At 37.9% G+C, this 17,994-nt stretch overlaps 1 protein-coding gene across 13 annotated transcripts in view; it reads left to right on the top strand.

The window, feature by feature from the left end:
- NEB (nebulin) overlaps nt 1-17,994 on the top strand; it is a 241,861-nt gene that overhangs the window by 11,591 nt on the left and 212,276 nt on the right. For all 13 annotated transcript variants that reach the window (XM_072611940.1, XM_072611945.1, XM_072611950.1 and 10 more), the window contains 7 exons: nt 1,262-1,477; nt 3,401-3,508; nt 5,564-5,668; nt 6,646-6,750; nt 8,718-8,822; nt 11,372-11,476; nt 17,445-17,549. In XM_072611940.1, coding sequence (XP_072468041.1) covers nt 1,262-1,477; nt 3,401-3,508; nt 5,564-5,668; nt 6,646-6,750; nt 8,718-8,822; nt 11,372-11,476; nt 17,445-17,549 — 849 coding nt within the window. The remainder of the gene's footprint in view (nt 1-1,261; nt 1,478-3,400; nt 3,509-5,563; nt 5,669-6,645; nt 6,751-8,717; nt 8,823-11,371; nt 11,477-17,444; nt 17,550-17,994) is intronic.

The following is a 17,994-nucleotide window of genomic DNA, read 5'->3' as shown; positions in this document are numbered from 1 at the left end:
TACTCAGACTTAATTCACTTGAAATTCTGAGTAAGACATTCAGATAGATATTCCAACTTGGAGCTCTTTTTTCAAGGTGAAATACCTCTCTTGTGATGAAACTTGGTGTGGTTTTCTGCATGCAAATCTATCTTTTAATGCTTGGCAAACCATAAACCAAGGGGCTAACACTGAGTGCTTCGCAGTAAGTGTTGTATCTGTCTAGAAACTAACTCCTTTAGAAAATGGCAAAGGGTTAATGTCCTAGTTAATATGACTCCATGCTTAAAAAACAATTGGATGGCCATGCTTTGGCAATGCTTGAGACTGATCACTTAGCTACATACTTTCATTTTTAATTAAATGTCTCTTCATAACTGTCCAGAGGAACTTTTGGGTCAGGAGAGGTAATTTTTTTCTAGTTTAAAAGAATATATTTCTATGATGCCCAGGTGCTTGGTTATTTGTTTTGACTGCAAGGACTGCATGACATTGGTTTCTTTGCTTATAAAATGTAATTCTAATTTCTGACTTACCAGATAGGGTTGCCATAGGAGATAAATAGCATGCTATATCTGAAGCGCTTTTCACTCCTATGAAATAATAATTCATCACTGAGCATGATATTCACACTCATTTAATTAAAAAATAAGATGGTGGCTTATTAGTCTGTTGTATTTGATATGATTAATTTCTGTTGTCTAGGGTTAATTATTGCCTTTCATATTGTCTCAGAAGCATGAGGAAGGAGAGAAAGCCTACAAAACAAACAAGTGTTTTTAATTAAAGCTGCCAGCCATTTGTACTTAGCTCTTTCTTCATCAGTTTCACAAACTGTTATGAGACTCAAAATCTGAACTTTATTTGTTTCTCTTTTCCCAGCTTTAAAATAATTTGAATTAAACTTTCCTTTGGCATGTTGATTAAAAAGAGAGCCACTGAAACCTTAATAACAATAAAAAAATTAAATAACATTTAATTCTAGCATTTATTACCGTGAATAAGCTTTTAACAAAATGGTATACATTAATAAGAAAAAACTTTAATATATACTGTCTATAGCAGTTGAAAAATATGTCTGTGAGCAGACAATATAGTGCATCCCATGGTACGATATTGCATGTCTTTATTTGGATATTGTGAGCTACATCTTGCTTTATATAATATACAAAAATATCACCGGAATAAAATGGACTGACCTAGATCAGTATGCTGGGTATCAGCACCTTGGTGTAGTATTTTTCCCTTTGTGATAATCATTATTTGCCATCACAATTTTCAGACAATAACCAAAGTTTATGAGACGACCACTACACGGACAATAACTGACCAGGATGAACAGCCTGTATCTTACCATGAGAAACGGACGGTATCTCATGATGAAGAACCAACAAAGCCAACAGAAAGGAAGAGAATTATTCGGAAGAAAGTGGACCCTTCAAAATTCATGACTCCCTACATAGCACACAGTCAGAAAATGCAAAATCTCTTTAGCCCGGTAAGTTAGATGGATCTGGACTTTGTAGTCATCTCCTAAAAGTTGTTTTGTCAGTGGAAGACATTACTTGGAAGGAGACAAAGACTTTTCACAAAATTATAGGTTGTCTATCCTCTGAACTTTCCCCTTGTGAATTTTCTTCATATATATAGTCCCTGTGAGGCAGTATGACAAAATGGGTGTAGACATGGCCTCAGAGGCAGGAATGATCAGATTCATGTCCTGCCCCAGTACAGAGTGACTATGTGATTCTAAGCAAGTCACAATCTCCTCCTGACCTCAGGCAGCTCTCTAAGTCAAAAAATTTGCCTAGCACTTGCCATTATGTGTTAGTAGAGGGATTTCAGCAAGAATTCCTTGTTTTGGCAATGACATCCCCATTGCCTTTGGGAGTTAACCTTACAGAATACATGTTAATATATTAGAATACTCTATATAACCCTTCAGCATATATATTTGTGTATCCTGAGTTTGTGTGTGTATGTGGAGAGAGGGAGAGAGAGAGAGAGAGAGAGAGTGAGAGAGAGAGAGACAGACAAACAGACAGACAGACAGACAGAGAGACAGAGACTCATTTCAGAAGTTAACCCTATGGAATGAGGTCAAGACTGGTTTCAAAACCCAACGCTATTTAGTCATTAATCATTACTCAACCTGATCTATGATAACAGTATGAAAAAGCAGAAGTTAGTACAATATTAATTAATTATATTGTTATATTAATATAATATATAATAATGTATGGAATATTAATAAAAAACAACAAAATCTGCCAGTTACTTAAAAAGCATACTTCCCCTATATGTCCAATATTGAAATTATGAACCAGACCAAATCAGTTCTATCACTGTTCCTGAATGAGATGTGCTAATCTATTCCTTTACTGTTTCCTGCCACCCCATCCCCCAGCCTTCCCGGCAAGTATCTTTCTGAACCAAAGTACTCCTTTCTGGCCACAAATGTCCTGTATGAGTTGTTTTCCCCATTAGTACATAAGCCTTTGAGGGCAGGTACTACCTTTGCTCTTATATTTGTATCTCCAGCATTTAGCACTATGCTTGGTACATAGTAGTGCTAAATAAATGCTTTCTTCTCGTTTGTTTTTATTTGAATACTTTGTATTAATAATACAGTTTTAGAATTAAAGGTTCAAAAGACTAAGTTAGGTCACGCTCATAAGTGATCTTAGTTACCTAAGCTTCCACCTCCTGTTCTTATGTGCAGTTCTGAAAGTGATGCCATTGGCAGTCCCAGATCAATAAAGTAACTCTCTAAGACTACAAGTTGTTAAAAAAGTGACAAATCTTCAATGGTAAAGAGAGTTAACTCACTGGGCACTGCTGTCTGCATATGTATATGTATTTATATATATGTATGTGTATGTATATATATATATATATATATACATACACATATATTTATTTGTGTGTAAATATATATGTATATGTATTTACAAGGCAGCTAGTGTTCTAGTGGTTAGAACACTGGACTTGGGAATCAGGAAGACCTGGATTCAAATGTGACCTCAGACACTTACTATCTTTGTGACCCTGGGCATTTAACCCTGTTTGCCTGTTTCCTCATCTGTAAAATGAGCTAGAAAAGGAAATAGCAAACCACTCCAGTAACCCTGCCAAGAAAACCCCAAATGAGGTCATGAAGAGTCAGACATTACGGAAAAATGGCTCAACAACAGCAAATATGTATATGCAACAAGAAATATGTATATACATAGATAATTCCAAGTCTTCTCATAATGATTTTGAGGCAGTATCCATGACAATTTTATATTTATCAAATATTCACTAATGGCATCTGATTCATTTTGGTGATGGGGATGCACATTAAATAATGATAAATATGGCAATTGTTGTGTCTTTGGCTTTAGTGTGTTTTAGTTGAAATGCTAACATTCACTTTCAGAATAAGTACAAAGAGAAATTTGAGAAAACCAAAGGACAACCTTATGCCAGCACGACTGATACTCCAGAACTGCGAAGAATCAAGAAAGTACAAGATCAGCTCAGCGAGGTGGGTGGTGCATCTAAATCAATCCATCAGTCTACAAGGACATTACCTGTTATGAGTCAGACAGTGGACAAAACACTGGGAATATAAGGACAAAGAATGAAACAGTCCTTATTTGCAATGAGCCTGCATTTTAGTTGAGAAGACAAGTTAATATAATGTCATATGATATGATATGATATAATGTAATTAACATAGTATAATATATACAGCAAAATATGAAATGAATAATACATATATACAAAGTTGTGCTGGAGCCAGCTAAATTGGCTCATGCCGATTGTTAAATTTCCAGAGTGAACTTTCACACCTCAGAAAAAAGTATATGCTACAAATTAGGGCTTGATGTTCAATCTTGTTGATTGTCTAAACTTCAGAAAAAGGAGGAGAAAATATTAATAATGCAAATTAAACTTAACATGTGTCATGGGTATATTTTACCCCTCCCCCCCAAGAACTGATTTTTAAACATTTGCCAGTAAAACCCTGTGTGCATATATCTGAGTATATATGTACACATTATATACGTGTATATACTCACATATTTATGAAATATGTACCATAACAGTGCAAACATGTATGCATGTACACACATGTGGCACATGTGTGAGTGCATTTATAGGATATATGACAATGCATATGCGTTTATATACATATTTATAAAATATATACCCATTATATACAAACATATATATATGGCTCAGATATGCATACATTTAAAGGATACATTATATATGTATATGTATTTACAGACATATGTTTGCAAAATATGTATCCGTAACACATGCAAACATGTATGCGAGGATATATATATATGCATATATGACATAGACACACTGGAGATGGAAGGTTATGAGTAAGGAGAAGAGAGGACAGCTTGGCTGGATTGACAAGTACTGGAAAAGTAGGTTGGGGCCACATTATGTAGGGCTTTGAAAGCTAAGCAGAGGTGGTTGTATTTTATTCTAAAGGCAACCTTTATTCTAAAGGAATCCAAAGGAATTGGTTGAATAAAAGATGGTAATATCTTTGAGGAATGTGGACTTTTACTACATATATAAAGTATAAGATTATGTGATGTTAAATTAAGTTCAGAGGTTCAGAGGAAGCATTAATTATAAGTTGTAGTACTTGGTATAAGCCCCAAGAAATTGGTCAGGGATCCAGACAGCAGTACATATTTAGAGAGGAATATGAAAAAGAGCCTCCACTAAAATTCTCTTCTGATGTCTCTTTGTGGCATGGAATCGACAATATGTTCCTGCAGGATGTGCCAACAGGACACAAAACCCTCAAAGCCTCTCTAAGATACAAAAGTTTCAAATACAGGTATGCTAGCTACAATGCCACCTGAGAACCAGGTCTAACTCAGTTTGAAGAGGCTCATCTCCAAAAGTTGAGGCTGTGATCTGTGATGGTGGCTAGAATAACCACACTGATAAAATCATAAGTCCTTGAAGTAAGTATAGACAAAGGAGACAGCAACTTCATCATGGTTTTTTGTGATGATTCATTGGTGAACCCAAGCAACAGCAGGCAAAAAATAGCCCAAGAAATAAGATGAAATACACATAGAATTATAGGTGGATAACTAGAAGGGACCTACAAGGTCAGCCTATTAGTACTGATTAAGTACTTTCTATGCACCAGATCATCTTAGAAGACAGGAAATGGATAAAGCAAGCTGTAGTTTGAGCTCTGTGAGGCAAAATGTCAAAAGTATCCAGAACAGGGGTGAGGAACCTGAGGCCTTGAGGCCACATGTGTCCCTCTAGGTCCTTGGATGCGGCCTTTTGACTGAGTCCAAGTTTTACAGAACAAATTCTTTTATTAAGGCAATTTGTCCTGTGAAGTTTGAATTCAGTCAAAGGGCCACACTTGAAGACCTTGAGGGTCACGTGTCCTCAAAGCCGCAGGTTCCCCACCTCTGATCCAGAGTTTTGTGTTAAGAAACTGACAACTTCTCTCAGTTCCCACTGTGCGCTGCCAGAAGTTCCCTCAGCCCCGCGCAGGTTGACAGCTCTCACTGACTCTCTTGTACTACTATTGGTGCTGTAGGTGAAGTATCGTATAGACGGCGATGTCGCCAAAACAATTTGCCACGTTGATGAGAAGGCAAAGGACATTGAACATGCAAAGAAAGTGTCGCAGCAAGTTAGCAAGGTAAGACCAGAATGGCTGAGCAGTAAAGCAGGGGGATAGAACAGTGAGACGGATTTCACCTCTGATTATTAGTACCTGGGACAAGTCACTTAACATTTTTTGACCTTCATTTCCTCAACTGTAAAATGAGGGGGCTGGACTGATGACCTCTGAGGTTTCTACTAATTCCACATCAGTGATATCATGTTTTATAATTGGAGAAGGAAAATTATATATAAAAGCCTAATCTTGAACATTGGGAGTTTATTTCATGTGCACTACTTCCATTTAATTCCCTGTGGGACTGTGAGTCAGTTCACTTCTATGGGTCTCACTTTCCTCATCTGTAAAATGAAGACGTTTGGACAAGATGGCACTAAATTTGTGATAACCTGTGATAACATTTGACTAGTTAAGTACACAGTGGATAGAGCACTGGGTTTGGAATCAGGAAGACTCACCTTCCTGAATTCAAATCCATACTTGGTCACTTACTAACTGTGTGACCCTTGGGAAAGTCATTTAACCCTATTTTGCCTCAGTTCCTTATCTCTAAAACGAGCTGGAGAAGAAAATGGTAAACTACTCCAGTATCTTTGCCAATTAAACCCTAAAAAGGGTCACAAAGAGCTGGACACTACAGAAACAACTGGACAACAAGAACGAAAATATTTGACTCAAGGAGAAAGGATAAAACATACACATAATTCTTTTTCTCCCTGATCCCTTGTATACCTGGAAATGTTTATATTTGTTGATAATTGTCAAATTCATGACAACTTTTTTTTACCATAAAAAAACATGCAAAATCCAGCAAGGAGGTAGAGTTGAGCTATGTCGTAAAAATCTTAGAGTTTGCAAATTTTAATCACATTAAATGCTTTCCATGTGGCATAACTGGCAAGTTTTGCTCAAGAAGCAAGACACTTAGCAGTTCTCCTGAGCACCTTTATCCCTGAGGATTGAATAACTGTCTCATATCTGATTTTCCCATCAAGGTTTTATATAAGCAGAACTGGGAAGACACCAAGGATAAGTACCTGCTTCCCCCTGATGCTCCAGAACTTGTCCAGGCAATTAAGAACACGGCCATGTTCAGTAAGGTAAGGACAGTTGTTCAAACTCAATGCTAGTTCACCCAACGAAATTAAAAGTCTACTATGTGGTAGGAACTGGAAGAGAGAGTTCAGTTCAATGATGGGAAAAAGTACAAATACAGATAACTATGATATCCACTATTCTTTGATACAATTCTATTGATACGATAAAGGTTCAAAGTACAACATGATATGAGGTCCAGAGGGAGGGTTTTTCTTAGGGGACATGTAACTAACATTTCTTGGAGCTGATCTTTTGAAATAACCTTGTCCAACTCAATAACTTTCAAGAATGTAAAGTTGATGCTTGATGGTTGTGAAGAAAAGCTATTTTTCATTGCCCCAAAGCCTTGAGAGTAGCTTAGATAGGTCCTGATAGTGCTGTCCCTGAACAAAGTGGAATGACATGGAGGAAGATGATAGTGAAGTGGGAGAGGAGGCACCTTGGCCAGTTTGATTCTCTTACTGGGAATCCCCTAAAACTGAGGGAAAGGAGGCAAGGTAGAAGGCCAGGGTCAGTGGTAGCAACAGCTAGCTTGGCAATCTATTAGGCAAGATATTTAGACCTCTTGGTTGGGGATCCCTCATCTAAGGTCTGATTACTCAGTTCATGAATTATCCAGGCTCCTGCCTCCTCCCACCCTTCTTTCCAATCTATAAATCAAACAATCAAAAAATATTAATTGAGCACCTAAGATAGAGTACGAGGCCTGGAGCCTTCATCTTCCTGAGTGTAAATCCAACATCAGACACATTTGTTTGCCTCAGTTTCCTCATCTGCAAAATGAGCTGGAGAAGGAAATGACAAACCACTATAGTGTCTTTGCCAAGAAAACCCCAAATGGGGTCACAGAGTTGGATACGAATGAAAGATGATTGAATAACAGGATAGTTATAGCATTCTTCAAGTTGTTCCAAACATTGCCAATTTTACTTACATTCTTATTACCACTTAGTTTAGAAGACAGATAATAAAAGAAAGGAAGAAACATTGAGAGCAAATAATTCTGTACTTCTGGTGAAGGTTTCTTAGGGAAAAGAAGTTAAAACTGTTCAAAGAAGTCATCTTGAGTGTGGTAGAAGGCAGCAGATAAAATGGGGATCTCATTCAGCTTTGATGTCTAGAGATTGCTTTTTTCCTAGCCCTCTATCACTGAAGCTAACTCAGGGTTCTTTATTTTTGTGTGTGTGTGTGTCATGGATCCCTTGGGCAGTCTGATTAAATGCATACATGCACTTCTCAGAATACTATTTTTAAATACATAAAATAAAATACGTCAGGTTACAAAAGATACTGAGTTAATTGAAATACAGTTATCAAAATCTTTCCCCCATCCAAGTTCATGGACTCAATAAAATCTACCTATGGCCTCTTCTGAGGTCTCTGACCCCAGATTAAGTATCCCTTGATCTAAATTAATTGGTGTAATAGAGACAGTATGGCATTGCAAAGAGAATTGCATATCAAGTCTGGGTTTAAAGACCTGGATTCAAATCTAAATTCTGCCCAAGAGTGATGTGAATAGAATGCTGGGCTTGGAATCAGGATATTAAATCCTATTTCAGCCACTTAGGAGATATGTGACTTTGGTCAAACCATTTAACCTCTTGTAGTATAATCATCTATAAAATATAAGGGCTATCTCAGAAAGTTGTTGTACAGCTCAAATGATACGACAAACATAAAGTACTTTGCTTTAAGGTTCTATATAAATGCCAATTATTATTATTTAGTCATTTAATCTATTCAAGTCTCCCTTCTGAGGAGAAAATAACAATTGTAAAACTTAACTCCTCAGGATTATTCTAACGATCCATTGAGATAACATACATTTTGTAACATATTAATAAATCATTTTTAGCACACATTATACAAATGTGAGCTTTTATTATATCTGCACATAATTCTGATGAAAGGGAAATTTAATTTTGTTCTCATCTTTTCACATTTTTCTTTCTTTTTTTCTTTTCAGAAACAGTACACTGAAGACTGGGAAGCAGACAAAAGTTTATTTTACCCATACAATGACAGTCCAGAGCTGAGAAGGGTTGCACAAGCCCAGAAAGCTCTCAGTGATGTAAGGGAAAATACAAATATGGCCCTCGGATTGGGAGGGCTGAATTAGGGGACCTCTAATCCTCCTCTGGTCATATTCATGTTCCTTAGAACTGTGGGAGAGGGAAGTTTATCCTTTTTTCAACCTGACTTTGATGGGAAAGTCATCCTGCATCAATCTAGGCACAGAATTTCAGTACTCCTGAACCGCAAGTGTGCAGAGCCTCAACAGCTTTCTCAAATTACCAGAAGTATTTAAGTGTCTTGTTCTTTAGGTTATTTAAGATGGGTTCTAGAGCAGTATTAGATTCCCTCAGCCCCAATCTGAGGTGTGCAGAGGTTTCTTTACCATTAGCCTTGTCAGGAATAGCATCCTTTGAAAGTTGATAACACTATTTTTTTAGAAATGCTAGCTCAATCTCAATTGTTGTAAAAACTGTCTTATAAAATTCAGATGTCTTATGTTAGCGGTCTGGTGATCCTCTAGGATCCCTATATTCTTTTCTATCATACCTGTGCATAACTAATTATTCTCTACTTTGTTCAGGTATACTTAGATTTTTTTTTCTTCCTAAGGATCTTACCTAGTCCTAAAATAACCTTAGATAAATTCAGCTGACCATGTTTTTTTTTTTTTTTAATCTGCAACTATCTTCAAAAGTATTAATAGGTACATTCTCTATTCCATTTTCTGAGGTACAAATTTGGCCCAGATTGGTCCCAGCGTTTCTGTCTTTTCCTGGTGGCTAATTACCAGCTTGACGAAGTATATTCCTATTTTAAATCATTCAATACTTGGTACCAGTCATTGTAACACAATAATGCTGACCATTATAAAATACTATGCCTAGGACCCACCCTTGTAGATCCATATCCAACAAGACTCCCTTGCTTCTCTTCTAAAATTTCAAGTCATCAACACTTATTTGTTGAGTGCCTACTAGGTATCACACACTGCGCTAAGCGAATGTGAGGCCTACAAAGGAAGTAGAAAAAACTCGCTAAACACTTGGAGGGACAAAATGGTCAATGAAACTATTTTGGAACCATGAGGTACGAAAGTGTAAAGTGTATTGACCAAGATACAATATGGATTTTTTTTCAATTGAAAAGTCATCAAAGGAGGCAGAGAATGAATTGTCAGAGAGGTAGAGTCAGAAAACACTATCATGGAAACCACAGGAGACATTTTTAAGATAATTCCATCTCTAGGTGACATGACTTACTATTCCAGAAAATGGAGATATTAAAGATGACTATGAAACTTATTTAAAATTTGCAAAATTATTTGGTATCTCTTAGGGAATTTAGGTAAGTTGTAGTCACAATATATAATAATCAATTCAATCTTCTCTTACCCTATTCCTGAAGTATTTGAGAATTAAGTTACTTGTATTTTACTGCAGAATAAGCTTACAAAATAGTATCTTATTACTTCAATGCCTGCTAATACCACAATATGAACTTCTACAATTATTGAGCCTGGAGTCCAAGGCAAATTCTGATTCATAGCATGTGCCATGCATGTAGACTTTAAAACTGGGAATCCTGTTCCAGAGCCTCTGTCCCCTGAATGTTCTTTCTGTAAATCCTCTTACCCCTGCTTGTCACGCTGTCCTCATTCTGCTTTGAATGATACTTTTCTAGTATGTGAGAGCCATTGAGCTCATTAGGTATCGAATTCTAGAACTAGAGAGAACCCCAGACAAGATCACTTTCAATCACTGAGGAAGCTAGACCCTAATCTCCAAGAAATGGATTTTTACCAGATTGTCAGACCACTTATCACATCTAAAGCCATTTCATATCTCCCTTTCCCAGCTCCATCCCCACCCCTACCCCAATTCCTGTTCTGGCCTAAAATGAAACACCAAAATAGCTTATGTTCAGAGTTAAGAAGAGACTGAGAGGGCTTAAAAAGATTAGGTAGTGAGAGCCAAATAAATTAAGCATGAAAGTCTGTTTCAATGCTTATTCCTTCCTTCCCTTCCCTCCTTTTTTCTCTCCTTTCCTCCCTCCCTCCATTCCTTCTTTCCCTTTTCCTTCTTTCCTCTTTTTTCTCCTTCCCTCCTTTCTTCCTTTTTTCCTTTCTTTCTTTTTTCTTTCTTCATTTCTTTTCTCCCTTTCTCTTCTTCTTCTTTCTTTCTTTCTTCACTCCCTCATTTCCTTCCTTTCTTCCTTTCCTTCCTTCCTTTTCATGAGTATCTATGGAGATACCCTAGGGATAGTAGTGTGGGCATTGTAAGAGTAAGAAGGCCATTATCTTGAAGACCATTGGTTTGCAGATGAAAGCAGGATCTTTTTAAGCATCACTTTGATCTCAATTTTGGAATCCACAGAACATATAGAAGCATACATGTATTTTCCCCCTTCAAACTAGGTTCCAGTTGTGTTTTTTAATCTCATCAAATACAAATTCAGGGATTCTATTCATCAAGGTGGCAAACTGAATGGGGCAAAAGTACAAAGCCTTTTCAAGCCCTACTCACATGAGTATAGTAACAGTCAGGAGAATATTCTCTGGCTCATTAACACTGAATTGTTCTCATTTGTGTCTTTTTATGATGTTAGGTTATTTACAAAAAAGGACAAGCAGAACGGAATTCTCAGTTTACTTCACTGGCAGACCCACCAGATATAGAATTTGCCAAGAAAGTGAACAGGCAACTGAGTAAGGTAAGCATTCAGAGTTGGCACATGGGCTTCAGAAAGAATGTTGTGAGATCTAGAACTATGACTCAGTTGTGCCATTTGGAGACACCTGGCTCTTCTACTGGAATCTCTTTCTTCCCTCTCCCAAGTTGTTTGCATCATTCACCTAAACAAATAAACCATGTGGTATAGTGGAAAGAGCACTGACTCTGAAATCAAAGCCTTGGCTTCAAATTCTTCTTCCCCATGTGACCTTGAGCAAGCATGAAAGCCTCCCTGGGCCTCAGTTTCCTCATCTATAAAATAAGGAGGTTGGGATTGGAGGATCCCTAGGGTCCCCTGCAGCTCTAGATCTATGATTCTGTGATTCCATGAGTACAGAAGTTTTTCACAAGGCCTTGAAACTGCCTCAGCACAACAGCAGAAGGGATATATAAAGCTGTAGAGTAAGACAAGTGATAATAAAGCCTCATAGCTCAGGCTTTGCGACTTCCCCATGGCTGTTAGCTCTGCTGCTTCCTACCTGTGTGACCTGGGGCTAGTCCCTTAAGTTCTCAGGGTTTCACTTTTCTTCACCTGTCAAATGAGAGACTTGAACTACATGGCCTCGAAGGTCTTTTCCAACTCTTGATCCTCAACTTGTGAATTTATCAGTAACTTATCTAAGAAACTAAAAACATATTGTAGTAATTAGCCAACAGAAAAAAAATGGCACTGATTTTGAAAAAGCAAGTGACAAGTGTGTGTGTTCCTATGACTCAGCATGCTACATTTATGTAACAGGCTGTTTTAAAACAAATATGTTTGTTGACTTGAGCTATGACTTTATTGGTATAGAGAACTCCCCCTACCAGTGCAGATGGACTACTGCTTTGTAACTATTAGATTTCTAGAATTGCCATTGGACACTGAGAAGTTACTTATATAGCTCAGAGTCCCATAGCCAGCATGTGTCAAAAGAGAGGCAAACTTAGATTTTTGCCAGACTCAGGCCAGCTCTTTATCTCCTCTACCACATTGCTTCTTGGATGGGGTCATATTGATATTTGATTGTTTCCCTTCCCAAAAGAAAGGTTTAATAAACCAGCTAGAGGAAGAATTTAAAAGTCTATGACTAAGGGGGCTCCTGAGTCATCTAGAAAGTGGAGTTGGAATGTTTGCTATTTGGGGGAAGACGCATGAGTCCAAAGTCTCTTTGTTGTTTCCATTCCAATGTGCTCCAGAGAAATGGAGAGCACCCAAATGTGTGTGGTTTCTGGTTCTCAGTTCAAAGACTGCAGAGGCTTGGGGAAAATTTTTAAAAAATAAAAAAAATGCCATGGGCTATGTCTCAAACAGGCGGCAGTGGATTCCATGACCTTTGAGGGCACTGGCAAACAAGCCTTCTCTGTCTATATTTAGGGTGGTAAACTAGTCCTGTGGTATGTAGGGTTTGAGATGGAATGTACAAAGACAGATGTTAGGCTAATGAATAGGCTTGTGCTAAGGTTCTATTTTAAATAGAGTGAGTACAACAGGCAGCTTCTTTCTAATGCTCCTCATGAACACTTCACCTCATTCCATGTGGTAGTGATGCTCTGCCAGGTTGGCATTCTGCTTGAATCTAGGGAAAACTTCTAGATTTCTCTGTCAGTTTAGTGTTCTTTGGGAAAGCATTTCTTGGGGGCAAAAGAAAATAGTGTCACACAGTAGGAAAAGAATAATTCTAGAGATGGAGAACTTGGGTTCAATTCCTTATTGCTGATGCTGCCTGCCTGTGTGACTTTTTCCAGTTTCTCAATCTGTAAAATGAAAGTGGTTGGACAAGATGACCTTTGGGCTTCCTGCCAACTCTCAGTCTGCAAGTGCACAAAAAGGATGGAAAGAAAGTCATGGACAATGTAGATTTCACAGTTTTCATTATCTGCTCTTTGCAATCCCAAATTGTCCTGACTATAGTCTTGGGGTGTTTTTATGATGCAGGCTCTAATAAATATAGTAAAACCTCATTAATATGGACACCATTCATTTAGAATTTGAGAGAATTATTTGCTATTAAAAAGCGATTACTGAGAACAATGATAATAGATTGTAAGAGGATGTTATTTAAGAGTTAGAGGCTTATGAACAACCAGGAATCCTAATTTACACACAATTCCATCTCTTTCATTCACTCTTTTAAGCATTTCTTCTAGAGTAGAGATATCAAACTTGCAGTGATGGTTGTCTGCTCTGGGACCCCAGATTAAAGTGTAATTGGGAAATTTTTAATAAAATAAATAAAAATGCAAGGCAACAATGATAATGTTAATTTGTAGTTTTCTAAGTTAATATGCAGCCTTCAGAGATCCATTTCTACTGGAGTTTGACAAAGTTGCTCTAAAGGGCCAAGTAGTCTTTCACCTTCTTAGAGTATGAATTGTCTTCATCTGAAAGAAATGAAAGTGAATTTCTTTAGAAGAATTCTGCAACTCAGCCTTGTCACAAATGCAGACTTCTCACTTTGGTCTAGGTGAGTGAGTTCCTGCAGGACTTGGAACTTTGTATGCAAGCAGAGGTCAGTAAATACAGAAGGTGGCTCTGGAGGAGAGCTGTCAGCTCTCCAATGGCATTCAGCAGATGTGTCATTATCAGTCCTGCTTGCCCTACAGACTTACATGTCCCCTATACTGTAGTGCATTAAAAAACAAACCCAAACTGATACCATTGAGGACAACATATTAACAATGAGCAATAAAAGAATATTAAAGTGACTAAGAAATATTGAGGTTTTTTTCCCAAATTCAAGCAGAAAATCAAAATTAGCAGAGGAACAGAACCATGTGAAGAAAGTGAAATGTGCATGGCAAATATTACAGGAAAAGCAGGGAGGGATACATATGATTGTGAGGATGCTAATGTTGACAAACCAACCAATGAGAGAGGGGTAGAGCTTTAAGAGATGATGAGTCTAGGAGACTAAACCTTTTTCTTGGGGTCCTCTAATCTGTCTTTGACTTAGTATGAAGTACGTGAAAAGAATGCTAGTTGGAGAGAGCTGGGAGTGGTGGTGGCAAAGCGAGGAGAATCATTGGACCTGTGTGACCTTCAGCAAATAACTTGACTGCTTTGGGCTTCAGTATTCCTTATCTATCTATCTATCTATCTATCTATCTATCTATCTATCTATCTATCTATCTATCTATCTGTCTGTCTGTCTGTCTGTCTGTCTGTCTGTCTGTCTGTCTGTCTGTCTGTCTGCCTGCCTGCCTGTCTGTCTATCTATCTATCTATCTATCTATCTATCTATCTATCTATCTATCTATCTATCTATCTATCTATCTATCTGTCTATCTATCTATCCATCTATCTATTGTGAGGTAATCAAGGTTAAGTAACACAGATAATAAATGTCAAGTATCTGAGGCTAGATTTGAACTCAGGTCTTCCTCACTCCAGGGCTGGTGCTCTATCCACTGTACCACCTAGCTGCTCCATTTTTCCTTATTTTTAAAATGAGAGAGCTGGACAAGTTGATCCCTGTGAAAGTCCTCCTGGAGTCTTTCTACTTCTAGATCCATAGTCTTAATAATTCTTTAGTGTAAAGTATTCCCTTTGAGGAGACTCTCACCACTGATGTAGGTCTGTCACTCCTCAGAAATTAAAGTCTTAGACAATTGCCTAAGGTCACTGAGAATTAAGTAAATTACCCTCAAGTTTACATGTGTCAGAAACAGTACCTGAACCCAAATATTCCTAACTTCAAGGATAGACCTTTATCCAATACTACTGTGGGATGTCTGCACACATATAATAGTGTTAACTTGATTCTGTGTAGATGTATTCTGTATAACAGATATAACAATAAAGAAAGATAACATGGTAGAGTGAAGACTTGAAGCAAGGAAGACCTGGGTCCAAGTCACAAGTCTGACACATACTGGCTCCGTGGCCCTTTCTAAATCATTTAACCACTTGGTACTTTATAAGTTGTAGAGAAGACACCGACCTGTACTGGGAAAGGGAATGTTGTCGTTGGAAGTTCCCTCTACTAATGAATCCACAGGATGAGTCTCTATTTCTTTTCTATTCTACTCTCTATGAGTCCTTATTTCTATTTCTATCCTATCCGTATTTAGCATCTTCAGAGACATACAGCATAGGCTAGGCATTCATGGTTACAAGGATGTGAGAATTAGCCATCCTCTCAGTGCTGTATCGCTATTCTTTCTGTCTCTCTGTATTTGTCTCTACTTAATTCCAAGATCACACATACGAAAGGGTAAACATACAGACAGGTGCCTTCTGGGGCCCAGGGTAAAAGGCATTTCAGAGAGAGCTTGTGATATAGTAGAGTTAGGCAGTGAGTCAATGAAACTATGAGGATCCTTTCTAAGTGTAGAATTAGGAAGATGCTTTGGTGGACAGATAAGATTTGGTTGAATCAAGACTAGTGCTAAGCATGCTCTGTGCAATGACAATATAAATTGGGACTCCTCCTACCCAGTCATGGGGAGATGGCTTTTACATAATGGAGCCCTGAGGGATCCGAATGTTCGAATGTTCTGCTACTCACAGGACAAAGAGAAATAGGAAGACGGTAGAAATAGATTAACTAACTAGCAGTCCTACTGCCTCCCACTTGGCAACTACATTAAGACCACAAGTGCACAGAGAAGACTTTAAAAAAGTCACATGTATTCACTTTGAAGAGATCTATTCGGAAAGCTTTGTCTCTCTCTATATGTATGTATAAGTATATATACACACATGTATGTATGTGTGTATCATAACCTTGGTAAATTCAAATATTAATTGAATTAAATCTAAGTTTCCTGAGGGAAGGATGGGCCAATAAACAGGGACTTTATTTCCAAGTCTTCCCCGGGCAAAGACAGAGGATTGAAGGAAGCTTTCCACATATCAAAATTGTCATTTCCTCACTGGGCTTTCTCTCCTTCATCAATTTTTTATAGTGTTGGCAGGGACTTTGCCACTTGGATATATATTAGTACCTGGGTTGAGGCATATTGACTAAAGCACTGGAGGGTTTTCTAACAACAATCCACCGTGGAGGAGAAGCGAGGCTGGTGACCTGCACAGGTCAAAACAAAGTCAAGTGCAAGTCATGTCATTATTTCTCTGATGGCATGGTCTTCTTCAGCAACGAAGGATGAACACACACACACACACACACACACACACACACTGTGGTGCTACAGACACATTATTCAGTTTGTTCTAAGTTACAAGAGGGCAGCGAAACCTCTCTTCACCTTTCCTATCAAGGGATGGTAAAGATGGGAGAGGTTATGCTTATACAAACACTTTCGGATCCACAGATTTTATTAGTGTGGTTCCAGGGTTGGTTTTTTGGGGGGAAGGAGAGCACATTTTGCAGAAGTCAGATTATCTTTGTATGTGTGTAAGACAGCAGTGGGTGACCCCCACACTAGGAGCCAACTTTGGTTCCAGGGCACCTTGGACCATCCCAGATATAAGGAGGTTGGGCTGAGATGATCTTTCAGGTTCCTTCCAGGTCCCTTCCCAGAGATAATAGTAGAGACTAGAAACATCCTTAGAGAATAGACGCTGTGTAGCCCAGATCTCTACTAGGAAGCTTAAATGCTATTAAAAGGAGACTTGGATTAATTAAGCTTTAGACCAGTTTCTCTTCTGTTGGTTAGGTAGACCCTGTCTCCTGTCACCACTAGTCACATCAGAGTCGCTTAAGATCTTTAATAGGAATACAATCATTAGCATGTACATTGATGTTTTTGTAGTCAATATTTTTCCCTCAGTTATATGTAAAAACAATTTTTAACATTCATTGGATTTTTTTTAAGTTCGGGGTTCCAAATTCTATCCCTCTCCCTGAGATGCTAAGCAATCTGATATAGGTTCTGCATGTACAACCATGTAAAACATTTCCATATTCATCACTTTTGGTTATTTTATTTAAAATTTATTTGTTAAATTTTATGTTTCATTGCTTGCCTCATTTTTTCTTTTTCTTTTTTCTTTTTTATCTTAGAACAAATACCGGGAAGACTATGACAATAAAGTCAGAGGCAAGTGGAGTGAGACTCCTTGCTTTGAAATTGCAAATGCAAGAATGAATGCTGACAATATAAGCACAGTAAGTAAGAGGATGGCCACCCAATTGGCTTTGATATGAAGTTTCCTTTTCCCTAGTTTTAGTAATCATGCCCTGCAGAGGTTAGAAGTCTTCTAAACCAACTCCTTCCCCTGTTCTCCAAGATAAATAAATAACCATCACAAGATGGTTGTGAAAAGGGATGCCATAAACTCCTTTAGAAGCCACTGTCAACATAAACTTTCTACTGAGAAATTTCCACCTCATCTAATTTGTTCTTCCTTGAATTTCCATTTTCATAAGGACTACTATGAATCTGAAGTATATGATCTCAGCGTTCTAGGTTGTTATTTTTTTTCCCGGATGGATAGTCCTTCCCACATTCCCTTATTTTCATCATTGACAAGAAGTTTATTTCAGTGGCACCATATTCCAGTAGCAATCTGACCAGTCTGAGCTAAGAGGGAGAGTGTTACCCTATGGTAAC

Source organism: Notamacropus eugenii, chromosome 5 (genome assembly GCF_028372415.1).
Source record: "Notamacropus eugenii isolate mMacEug1 chromosome 5, mMacEug1.pri_v2, whole genome shotgun sequence".
In the NCBI taxonomy this organism is placed as follows: Eukaryota; Metazoa; Chordata; class Mammalia; order Diprotodontia; family Macropodidae; genus Notamacropus; species Notamacropus eugenii.
Note: the sequence above shows the minus strand (reverse complement) of the source record. Positions and strands in the feature narration are given on the sequence as shown.